Source organism: Canis lupus, chromosome 15, assembly GCF_048164855.1.
Source record: "Canis lupus baileyi chromosome 15, mCanLup2.hap1, whole genome shotgun sequence".
Classification (NCBI taxonomy): Eukaryota; Metazoa; Chordata; class Mammalia; order Carnivora; family Canidae; genus Canis; species Canis lupus.
This window is the reverse complement of record NC_132852.1, coordinates 1,148,868-1,161,049: the sequence shown is the minus strand read 5'-3', so window position 1 is coordinate 1,161,049 and position 12,182 is coordinate 1,148,868. Positions and strand designations below refer to the sequence as shown.

Below are 12,182 nucleotides of genomic sequence, written 5' to 3'. Positions count from 1 at the left end.
ACATCCAGCCTATCGCACTAAAGAGGAAGAAGGAGCCAGTTTGCGTTCCCCTGGAGCCTATGGTTTAATTGGGGAAACTGAGCAAGTTGCTGCACCAGGAGCAATCTTAACTTTGATATGTAAACAGAGCTCTGCCGTGTGGTGATGGGGCACATAATTCACTGATATTCAGAAGGCAGAGTGTGTAGCCCGGTGAGGCCGTTTCCTGGCCTTGTGAACTTGCAGAAATTACTTTCCCTCTCTCCATGAATGAGGATGTTGGACAAGATCAGTGCTCCTCACAGTGTTCTGCAGGACACTGCTGTCCTGTGTTATTCATGGGGAGTCCGCAGACCAAAATGGTCCCGTAATCAAATACATTTTGGAAATCCTTCAAATAAAATTGAAGAGGATTCATCTCTGCAGGATTTCTCTGTGCCTTTAATATACTATAATACTTTCAAATCTCCAAGAGAGATAAAATATTCTATTTCCCCAAATTTATGCTCTGACTTCCCTTGACACTATACACACAATCCCTTATGCTTTAAAGAATCCTTATGATCTACTAAATGGGAAGAATAGAGAAAACCTTTATTATGTGGACTTAACATGCCCACAGTTTACAGATAAGAGAAAATATTTTTAGCTCCACGTACACGCTAAATCACTTGGACAATGATTTAAAAAGTAGTTTCTTTACTTCAGTTGCTGTTATATTAATTATGGAGTTTTCCCTATACACACTCTGTTGTCATGGAGATGTATTGACTCATAAAACAATGTAATGGAGAAGTCTGAATGTGCAGGGTGACACTTGTTATGTTTATGCCTATGTGATCATGGCATCTGACATTTATTTCATGGATTGTCAACCTCCCGTGGCATCTCCCTAAGTGAAAGTGCGATGTCTTTATTCACCTATTTTCCAATACAGTGTCTGACCTTTAATGCGAGTTTTGATTTATGGGTTTACAGGGACTATCAGTAACACTTCTGTTTTAGGATTTATCTTCCCAAGTGCACATAAAGAAAGGTTTTTTATCTACTAGTTTTGTGTGAGGGGATGGTTATTACTCATTTAGTTTCCAAAAAAAATGGGCCTATTTTTTTCTTTTCCAAGTTAAGGACTAGCCCATGTACCCCTATAGTGCTGCTGATGACCTACCTAGTACTTAATAAAGCTCACAGATCTGCAAATGTTCTTTGACCTCTTTGCCCTTGTCAGCTAATCCAGCTCTAGTGACCTTTCCATTCGGGTCTGCTTTCCTCTCGCTGTGTTTTTTTAACTTGATTATTGTTTTGAGCAGTGCAGCTCGAATAACATACTTATTTTCTTTTAAGTTGTGAACTTTGAAAATCATACATTATGCCAGTCAAAATGAGGACAATGCCAAGTTGACAAAAAAATGCTCAACGTTGTCTCAACTATGTCTACACGAGCTCACTTTTCCTGCTCCCCACATTTGACGATCATTGCATCTTTATCATGGATTTCAAAATTATTTTCATTTTCAAGATTTAGTAAAGCATTCTCCATTTTACCTAATAAATTTAGGATAATGGTTATAATGCCTTCCAGAGACTCCATGAGGCTACTTGTTATTTTCTGGTTCATAACTTCCACATTTGATGGTCACTGGTAGATAAAGCCATTAGGCTGTAGATTTGATCAAACTAGGATACTCGTCTTTTTTAATGGCTTTTTTTTGTTGTTTGTTTTAATATTCTTTGCCCTCTCAGGGTAGACACATGGGGAGATACTTTTTTGGCTGCCTTCTACATCTAATCCCAACTTTATAAATCAACGCATTTCAAAATGTCCACACATTTTTACATGTGAAAGTGTTAGAATGTACATCTGTGGCTGATATGGTACAAATGCCATGCTACATAAAATATTTCTCCCTGTGTCATTGCTTGTTTATAGCAATAGGTCTAAAGCTTTAGAACACTCAACAATTACCTTCATTACCACATGTAATCAGGATACCTCATGGTTCAGAATCAGGTGGCTCATGAACCACCTTGTAAAGAAACCTAGCTTTATAGCATTTGCTGTTTCATCATTTATGGTATAGAATGTAAATATGCCGTACATTGAAAAACTGGAAATCTTTTCTATAAAAACTTTTGCTTACAATATGGCGATATACTCTACCAGATGTCTCTCCTTTTGAAAAATTAATTTTGAATTTTCCTGCCAGATGGTTTTGTATCACAACTTCATTTTAGAGAAGTTCTGTTGTTTGTATAGCTCTTCCAACGTGTCTCGTTCTGTGTCTAAATCAGTACTTTTTAGTCGACCGGCCTTATGACTGACTGTCACGGGTGTGATGCTTACCATTACCCATGACTTACCATTAAAAATCAGTTTTGCGCCAACAACTTTCTTCTAAAACTCTTCTCTTTCTAGGTGTTGTGAAGAGTGATGATATATGCACGTATGGACTTAAACTGACCTTCCCTCCTGCTCATATTTATTTTCCTACCTTCTTCTCCTATCTTCTTTATATTTCTCGCTGATTAGCATAATGAGCACATGCAAATAATCTGACCTTTCTCTGTACTGAAAATCCTTCAGCCTACCTCCTCCTTCTGTCCCCTACTGGTCAGAAAGCCCATTGTTCTGTCCGCTAAGGGACAACTTGTTGCCTCATATTGTTAGCAGCATTTCTGGGGCTGCTTCCCCTCCTTCCCCGTTTTCCTATTTGAGCCCATAATGCACAGGGTTGCTCTTTCTCTAGACAGTTTACCCTGATGCCGGAATCACAGGAGATGGTGCGGCTCCTCTGTGTGTGAACACGGCTGCCTGGGAAGGCATTTCAAACCCAGCTGGTTTGGGGGTCTGAATCTGCCACACCTTTAACTCTCCCCTCTGCTAGAGTCTTCTTTTTTTCCTAAACCCAAAAATAAGAATCTTCCACTCATGACACAGATCCACTGTCTTCACTGCGACTTGACTCAGTGTCTTGACTTGTCTATATGTAAATATACATAGATGCTATTACTAGGAAGCGTCCCTAGAGATACCGGATATCCTAGTGCTGTTAATGTCTACTGTGTACTGGAGACCTAGGGACACTGAGAGTGAGGAAGATGTGTCCTGTCTACAGTTCAAAGATCTGGGTCTGCATAAAACTGCTTCCTGAGTCTCATCACATCAAATCCTGATTAAAAGGACTTTTGTATGTTTTAGTTTATTAAGAAAATATATTGTAATTCCTATAGGTACGGATAACTGCAAGTTATTATTTTTTTCCAGAGGATGAATGAGATTTACACGTAGAATTTAAGAAAGGAGAAACGAAAATGAATTAACATATAATAAATGCATACGAATCACAATGTATCAAACAAATACACTAGGTAAAAGCCTATTATATCATATATGTAAAGGGATGGGTGTTTCATAACTAGAATTTAATTTTGAATTACTTATTGCATTTTTTTAAATTTCAAAATATGTTATCAGCTTATTTTGAACAGTTTTGGGTTATCGATAGTCTCTGGTCTCTGAATGCTCTTGAAGTATACCAAAATGATGATGTGGCATCAGTATAAATCGGCTTTTTAGTATTTCAAATTGTAATTAAATTTATACCAAAGGTATTTTAAGTCCCAACCCCCCCACCCCCCGCAGGAGCAAATAAAAAAATAGTGCTAGGTGGTAGGTGATCTTGTTAAGCTGTGATAAGAGAAAGGGTGAATTTTAAATGAAATATATATTCTAGGGTTAAGAAAAACATAAATTAGACTTATACTAACAAAACAAGATAAAGCCCTAAGTGATTGTAGTTTTGTGTATTTAATAACGTTATCATCTATAAACATAAAGCCCAACTGTCTAGAAATTTAGTGCTGGGCCCCTGAGAGATGGGTTTACATACATACCTGTACCTGGGAACTCCACCTGTTAATCTGACTTCGCTCTGCCCTTTCCTTAATCTCAGACACAGGGGGTCAGGATCAGAGCAACATAGAGCATCCAGGATGACAATAGGCCGTCCTCAGCACGTGCGGTTTCCCCATGAGCTGCCCGTGCAGGATCTCTGATCCGGATCCAGGCCTGATGCATGAGCGGGAACCATGTAGCCTCACATTGACTCCTGCTCTCAGAAGCACTGCACTTGCTGGAGCCCCTCTGGGAGCCCTTAGAAATCTTACCTTTGCCTGTTTTTTAAGTGGAGTTTGATGGGACAGTGCGGTGTGCAGCACAGGAGCAGAGGAGATGTGCCAGCCCACAGGCGTGGACACGGCCTTGCGTGCAGGGCAAGCCACACGCACCCTCATTCTGCCCTGGGACCCACAGTTGCGCAGCTGGGGGCCCTGCAAAGACCTGTTCTTCCATTTCCTACCAGGTTTTGCCTCTGCATTGATTAAGGTGACCCCCGCTTCCCCATCTCAGCCATATCACCCGGAGTCCCCAGCCCCGGTCGGTTCACTAATCTGACCAGTTCATTCCTGTTAGTGTCATGGCCCAGAACTCAAGAGTACATCCAAGGTCACATGGAGAATTTTAAGCTGAGCTGCTCGAATGTCCTTCCCGATCCGTTACCCTGCAAAACCCATCAATCCCGGGTAACCTGGAATGAGATTGGACGTGGCACACTGATGAGAAGGATTATTTGCAATCCCCACGCCTTTAGCATCATTTCAAATGCATTTTTTTTTTATTCTATAAAACACCATAGCTGCCTATTTTGTCTGTCTGTGCTATGGGCTTTATACGGAGAGGTATCTCTGCTAACTCATTAATTTCTCTATATTTTAGGCTGAGTGCCAGTATTATGTGATACATTAAAAAAATTGTTAGTGCCCTAACTGAAGGCAATTCCATCAAGAAAAGTGCCCGATTATAGCCTTAGGATCTGTAAATATTGGCCTGTTTACTGAGAACACTGAGAATTTTGTTGTCTTTAAATGAGAGAGAGAGAAAAAAAATCTCTCTCTCTCTATATATATATATATAAATTATACATATATTTACACTATATACATTTTATATATTTTATATATATATAAAATATTTGTTCTCGTGTTATGTTTTTCTGGAAGGGTAGAGTTCCCAGATTCACACTTAAAATTTTTCATAAATATGGTCAACCCTAGGGGATCCCTGGGTGGCTCAGCAGTTTAGCAGCTGCCTTTGGCCCAGGGTATGATCCCGGGGTCCTGGGATCGAGTCCCGTGTCAGGCTCCCTGCAGGGAGCCTGCTTCTCCCTGTACCTGTGTCTCTGCCTCTCTCTGTCTCTCTATGTCCATCATGAATAAATAAATAAAATCTTAAAAAAAAAAGATGGCCAACTCTGCTTGAAGAACAGCAGGAGAGCACTGTCATGGGTCTCACATGTCCAAAGAAACGTGACCTTAAAGTCCCTTCTGAAGTGTGCATGCGTTGGCTTTGGAGTGTGTAACGGGGAACGTGGAAGTGGCCATTGTATTGTTTAAGGAGAACCTTGATGGACTCGTGCTGGGTGTGGGATGTAGTCATGGTCAGGAGGTAGCTAATAACTGACCTAAAGTCCCCTGATGTCTCGTTGGTAGGACAACGAGAGAAATAATCAAGGTCGTTGTTCACTTCGTCAGGTGGAGAGCAACAGGGGAAAGAACTGTTTTATTATTCAGAAAACCAGGAATATCGTGTATGGTACGTGCTTCCTAAGCCCGTGTCTCTGCCTTTCTGCAGCCGTGGGCCTCGCTGCGTGCCAAGAACCAGCCCTTCCCAGCAATGGCATCAAAATCGGAGACCGGTACATGGTGAATGATGTGCTCTCCTTTCAGTGTGAACCGGGGTACACCTTGCAGGTACCTTCCTTCTGCGTGTCGGGAATACAGAGGGTTGGCGCGGGAATCCTTGGGTGGCTCGGGGACGCCAGTGCCAGTGAGCTGCACCCAGAGAGCTGCTTTAGCTGCTCTCCTGCTGTTTGCAAATCCAAGTTGTCACACGGAGCCACGCGTGCTCCTGATGTTCACTCTAGCGTGGAAATAGCTCCTGATGACCAAGCTCTCTTCCGCAGTTCAGCACCCTGTTTTCATGATTACTTTATTTCCAAACGTACGTTCCCCCCGTGAGCATGCAGATGAAATTGTAAGGCACAGAGTGTTGACACGAGTCGCGTTCGTGGCGCTCCTGTGGCCTCCAGCGCGAGGTCCGCCCTGAGCCCCGAGTGTGTCCCGCGGGACGGTCGCCGTCCGCTACCTTCTCTAGCAGGTGCTGCGGTGCCCAGGTCACTCCGGGGACTATCGAGGAGTCTCCATCATTTTTTTATAATTTTGTATAAAAGTTTTTTCAGACTTTTATAGCCCAATGTGTACCAACATTCATCATTTTCTCCGTTACTGTGTTTTCCGGGCTGATCATATATAAGCGTTCTTGCGAAAGAGCGTCTCGGGGTCGTGTGGCGTGATGGCTCCGATTGCCGTTGCCAGCAACGATGTGGGTCATCTCAGGCGCAGGCTACAAGGGCCAGTAGGAATAGTCACGCCTAATTACGTGTCTCCTCTCCGTTTATTTCGGGTAATAGAGTACCTTTTTGGCTGAACGCTCATTACCACGTTGAAGCGGATCGTATTTTAAGGAGAAAGGTCTTAGTTCTGTCCTCCAACAGTTCTGTGGCAAAGTTTGAACAAACGAGTTTGGGAAAGAAAGCAGCAGGCAAGAGTCGCAGAGGACGCGGTGGCACGTGGGGACCGCGGGGAGGTCCTTCCCGGCACCGGGGCGCCGTCCTTGCTGGAGCCCGGGGCACAGGCACGGGTGGTGCAGGCCCCAGAGCCACGCTTGCCGCCCCCCGCGCCCCACCCCGGCCGGTAGGGCCTTTCCCGCACCTTCGGGCCCGGAGCACGTCGGTGGGAAGCGCCCGAAGCCTCCTGAGCTGACTGTTTAAGGCAAATCCCAGCCGTGTTCTGGTCTGGAGAATTCCAAGGCCCGGCCCAAGGGCTTCGTTTGTAGGGACCCCCCCACCGCACCAGTCTACTTGGATGTGCCGTCAGTATGTCCCCCCCCACTTTTTTTTCACTTGCTTTATACTCAAAAACACACTCCCACACGTCAATCCTTGCTTCGCTGCCGGGTGTCCGCCGCCTCCTACCCCCCCATGGTGTCGCTGAGCGGCTACCCTGAGGACCTTTTACGAATGACTCCTTTGCAGCCCTCAGAGGAGACAGAAAGGAGGGTCCCGTAGGGCCCTGGCTTACAAAGGGCTGTTGAATCAGGGCTGGCGGACGAGGCCCGGACGCACCTGCGGCACCTGCCCCTGCACCTGCACCTGCGGAGCCCTGGCCCTGCTCATTAGCTCCGGATACAAACGCAAACCAGGCTCTCCCTCCGTCCTGCTGGGGGGCGGGGGCAGCGCTGACTCCACGAGCTGCGGGCTTTGCCTTCACGGGAGCCAAACAGGGGCCCGGGTTTGTTTGTTTGTTTGTTTGTTTAAGTTGCTAAGTGTCAGCAGCACAGTTGCCAACACATCAATGTACCCGGAGGCACAGTGCCTGTGGCGACCGGCGTGCCTTGCACACTTCGCACACGACTGTGCCTGGACGTGCCCGCCCGGGGAGCCTCCTGGACCGGGGACGAGGGTGCCGGCCCCGACACTCAGACGGAACCCGGGATTCCCCTCTTCCCCAGGCCGGTTTCAGTGCTTCTTTACAAGACAAAACGATGAAAATCCTTATGTTAAACTAGTAACTACACAGAGTCCTGTCTCGTGTTGGATCCGTTGTATACATTTCAGCTGGAATCACTAATATAAATCGTTTGTGCCAAAATCCATGAGAGAGTCTGACCGAGGCTGGTAGCCGATGGCCCTCCTCTGGGCAGGCATCTATAACCGCCTTTGCAGGCCTTCGCACTTTACGTTTTCCATAATTCAGGAAGAAATCCATTAAAGATAATTTAACGGACCACAAAATGAGCGCACACCCAGCGTGAACTTTAGCAGGAGCCGCACTGCACGGAACGTCTTCTCTAAGAATAAATATAGCCTCCTTTTGCTGTAATGACTTTTTAACATATCAGATAGTATGAGAAAATGAGTTTTGCGGCAGATGAATCGAGGATGAAATGTTCCCGAGCCTGGGGAATCAGTCTGTCGTTGATAACTGCATTAGTGCAACTTCTTGTTTGATGCGTCCCCAGCGTGCCCGCGAGTATTTAGCATGAATCAAAGATTTGTTTTCAACTGTCTCTGAGCCCGTTGTGGGCGGCAGGTGGAGACTCACAGGATCAGCGCGCAGGGCGGAGAGGACCACCGAGGCCCAAGGAAGAAAAAACAATAAAAACCGATGGTCTGCACAGAGGTGCTCTTTACTGGCTTCCCTTCTAGCGTGAGAGGGATTTCGGCACAAAATGTTCAGAATTTAACCTGCTGCTGTGTGATTAAACGGATATAATAGGACGGGTCTGTTTTATTTTATTTTTTTTAAGATTGAAAGTTGAAAACTTCATATGTTTAAAGGATAAAGAGACTGTGGGCGATGAGGATTTATTTTTTTTATTTTATTTTATTTTATTTTATTTTATTTTATTTATTTTTTATTTTTTATTTTATTTTATTTTATTTTATTTTTTTATTTTATTTTATTTTATTATTTTATTTTATTTTATTTTATTTTATTTTATTTTATTTATTTTAATTTTATATTTTTGAGGATTATTTTATTGCCACCACAATCATTTGGCAGTTTGTGAGGTTGCGTGATAGTAACACGACTATCAGGCCTCCTTCTTCTCTGATGGAGGAACCGACCCAGTTCTCTGTGGGACCATAGGGGCGTGTGAGTCGTGGGTGAACGGGAAGCACGAGGGGACAGCGAAGATGCCTTTCGTGAGCAGATTACGTATCTCTGACCTTCCCCCCTCTGGACCAGCACCTAGTGTTCACAGCCTCCCAGACCGAAAGTCGTAACTTCTGATGATTAAAAAATAGAAAAAAGATGTGTTTCGCCCAAGCCATCCCATTGAGCAGGGAAAGGGGCATGTCCCAAATAGTCACCGAGAGGGACCCTGCAAGATTTGGGTTTTAGCGAGAAGAATTACAATGGTCATGGGTTTTGGTTTTTTTCTACCTTGATTCCAAGTATGTGATTCATGGACAAACATTAGTGCAATACGTTGCACGATGCCTGGTGTGTCATTTATAAAGGGAACCACAGAAAGTACGGACGTCCTCGCAGCGGAACTTTGCACGCTCTTCCTTTGGTCCTGTGAGCCTTACCTCCTTTTGTCTCACACAGGGTCGTTCCCACATCTCGTGTATGCCGGGCACCGTCCGTCGCTGGAACTACCCATCCCCCCTCTGCATTGGTAAGGATGCCCCTCCTGACCCTCCTGCCCCCCTGACCCTCCCGATGGCACGTTGCTGTGCACGTGCCCTCAGTACCCTCAGTACCCTCAGTGCCCTCAGTACCACTAGTACCATCAGTACCCTCAGTACCCTCAGTACCCTCATAAGTACCCTCAGTATCCTCAGTACCCTCATCAGTGCCCTCAGTGCCCTCATCAGTACCATCAGTACCCTCAGTACCATCGGTATCCTCGGTACCCTCAGTACCTTACCGATCACATCATCATGCAGGAGGTGTGGCAAATACTGAGCATGCATCTTGTCCCACGGATGTACTAGCTCAGCTTTTCTGTCATCTGTGGACCGACCCCCGTGGATTAGATGTCACATTGCTAGCTCAAGGCACCGAACCAAGGCAAATTACATCCGTACCAGAAGGGCCAGTGGATTAGTTATGTAAGGAACGAACACAGTGGGTCTGGAAGTCTGAGCCGTGTTCCGTGTAGGCCTTTAGGCCTCTGGAAAACCGAGTGTCCAGAAACAAAATTCAGAAATACCAATGAATGGATGGATCGGAGGGATAGTGTTTTATAGGAGAAGCAGAGAGACGGCACCCGTGGATGTACCCATTAGGATGGGCTCAGCCTGCCTCTTGAGGGAAAGGAGCTCCCAACACAGCATTGCAAGGAGAACAGCCTGGGTCCTGGGCCCACTTAACCTCTTGTGTGGAGGCTGCGGTGGGGGTCCCAGGGCCACCCTGGGCACAGCAGGCCCCATACCCACAGCTGTATGTCTGATGCAGAGTCTCTGCTTACAGCTCAGGTGACCACAGGACTGTTGAGTGCTACCCTCACCTTTGCGACTCAGTATACCCTCCCCATCTGCATACCTCCTGCCTTCCCCAAACCCGTTCCCCCTCCAGAACCCCCCTCGTAGGTGACCCCCATGATCATCACCTGTTTTGTGTGGTCTGGATATGACCTCAGCTTCCATATGGTTCCCCTGGGGGCCCACCACTTCAGGGCTCCCCAGTCGTGATTCCCAGCAGCAGTCCTCAGCGTTAGGGTCTCCCCGCCGTCTGGCGCCTCGCAGGCCCCGTCTAGGCGATGGCCATCCCTGGTCACAGGGTCCTGACCTGCGCTCCTGCTTCATCAGGGGAAGAGCTTGCTCCCCACTTGGGGCCTCGCAGCCCTTGGCCTGCTGCACAGCCGCGCCCCGGCCCGGAACAGCACGGCCCAGCTTCATGGGCGGCTGGGGATGCGGCCCGGCACCAGTCCCCTGCCCCCTGCCCGCACTTCCCACAACGCCTACTGCCCCACTGTACGCCTCCAGCGCGTGTGCCCTCCCCGTGCCCTGGGTGGCCCCCCGTCGGGCCCGAGGCAAGCGGACGCACGGCGATGCACCTGCTGCAAATATGTCCACAATATCTTGTTTCTGGGGCCCGAGGGCCGCAGCCACGAGTCTCGCAGCAGTGCCCTGTAAGCACGTAGTCGGCCCTCGGGAGCTGATTCCAGAAGAACGTCCGGGGCTGGCGGTCGGACCGCATGGCTCATCCCGACAGTGACCGGGGTGCCTCTCCTTATGGAACATCTGCCCTTTCCTTATAGGACATCCATCTTCCTGTTTATTTTTCAACGAAGAACCTTCCCGTAAACTTGAGAATTGAAATATTTTTAACTTTGAACTGAAGTCAGCCCACAACGGGTATTCAGTCAGAGTGTGTCGTTGCCGGCACTCTGTTTTGTGTGAGGACATGTTTTATTCAAATAGTTAACCCACGTCAGCCAAGTATAATTGATTTTTATCTTTTATTTAGCTTGTCTCATATATTAGCAAACGTCGAAGATTCAGCAACTCCCGTAGCTAACCTGCTCACTCCTAACTTTTCGCGAGCAGTAGAGGAAGGTTTCTCATTGGAAAACTCACAAACAACCCACGGCAAATCTCAAAGTCCGATCTGAGAGATCGAAAGGGGTCTTGTTTTTTTTTGTTGTTGTTGTTGTTTTGTTTTGTTTTTAGCTGTTAGCATCCAGGGAACGCACGCTGGGGGATTTTACGACTAGAAATCCATAGAGATAATCTCTATTTATTAGAGGTCTCAAGCCCTCATGAAGACAGTTTCTATCAAAACACTTCTCTACGGGTTGCAGAGTGTCAAGCGCCATTCTCAGAGCGTAACCAGTGCTATTAACCATTTCAAACATCACCACAAGCCCCCGAGCGGCCGGGGCGTTTGCCAGGACCCTTCCGCCCAGCTGGCATTCCCTCCACCACGGGGGGCTCTCCAGCAGGGTATGGCCTGGGCCCTGGACTCAAAGTTCCACCTTTTGTCACCAAAAACATCAGGAATCTGCACAAAAGAAGATAAATAAATCCAGTAAGACGTAAGATGCCCAGCTATTTTATGGTGTTAAACACCTCGTCCTTTGGAGACACCATGTTTGCCATGAATTCTCTACATAGGCTACTTCACTATAAGAAGGGATCTGGGGTGGAGAGTGTTTCTCCAGCAGGAGGGAGGAGGTCAGTTTACCACATGGTGATAGACAGGTAAGCCCTGGGACTTGATTGTAGGCCCAGACTTGATTGTAGGATTGAACAAATATAAAGTAAGACAAGTCCATTGGTGGAGTTTTTTTTTTTTTTTTTAATATCACAAAGAGGGAAACAATAGATCGATGCACGTCCTTCGGGAGCCCTGCTGGTACGCCCGCTGGATGGCTTTTGTGTGTTTTAGAGAAACTAAAGTGGGATTACAGTCTTTTGAGATAACTAAGTCCTTGGGGAGCTGGGTCATGATTGTTAGAGGAGGTCTGCCCAATGTCTAGGCCCTTTCACAACACCCATAGCTGGCCCGTGTGCACCAAGATGTCACCATCGGTGCTGACTTCCATCACCCAGCCACCGGGTCAGCTCCTG

The 12,182-nt window shown here is 46.6% G+C and overlaps 1 protein-coding gene across 1 annotated transcript in view; it reads left to right on the top strand.

Moving 5' to 3' along the window:
- The window catches only part of CSMD1 (CUB and Sushi multiple domains 1), a 1,871,580-nt gene that overhangs the window by 1,680,539 nt on the left and 178,859 nt on the right, over positions 1-12,182 (top strand). The window contains 2 exon segments of the mRNA XM_072775779.1: positions 5,669-5,787; positions 9,214-9,283. Of these exon segments, the coding sequence (XP_072631880.1) occupies positions 5,669-5,787; positions 9,214-9,283 (189 nt within the window).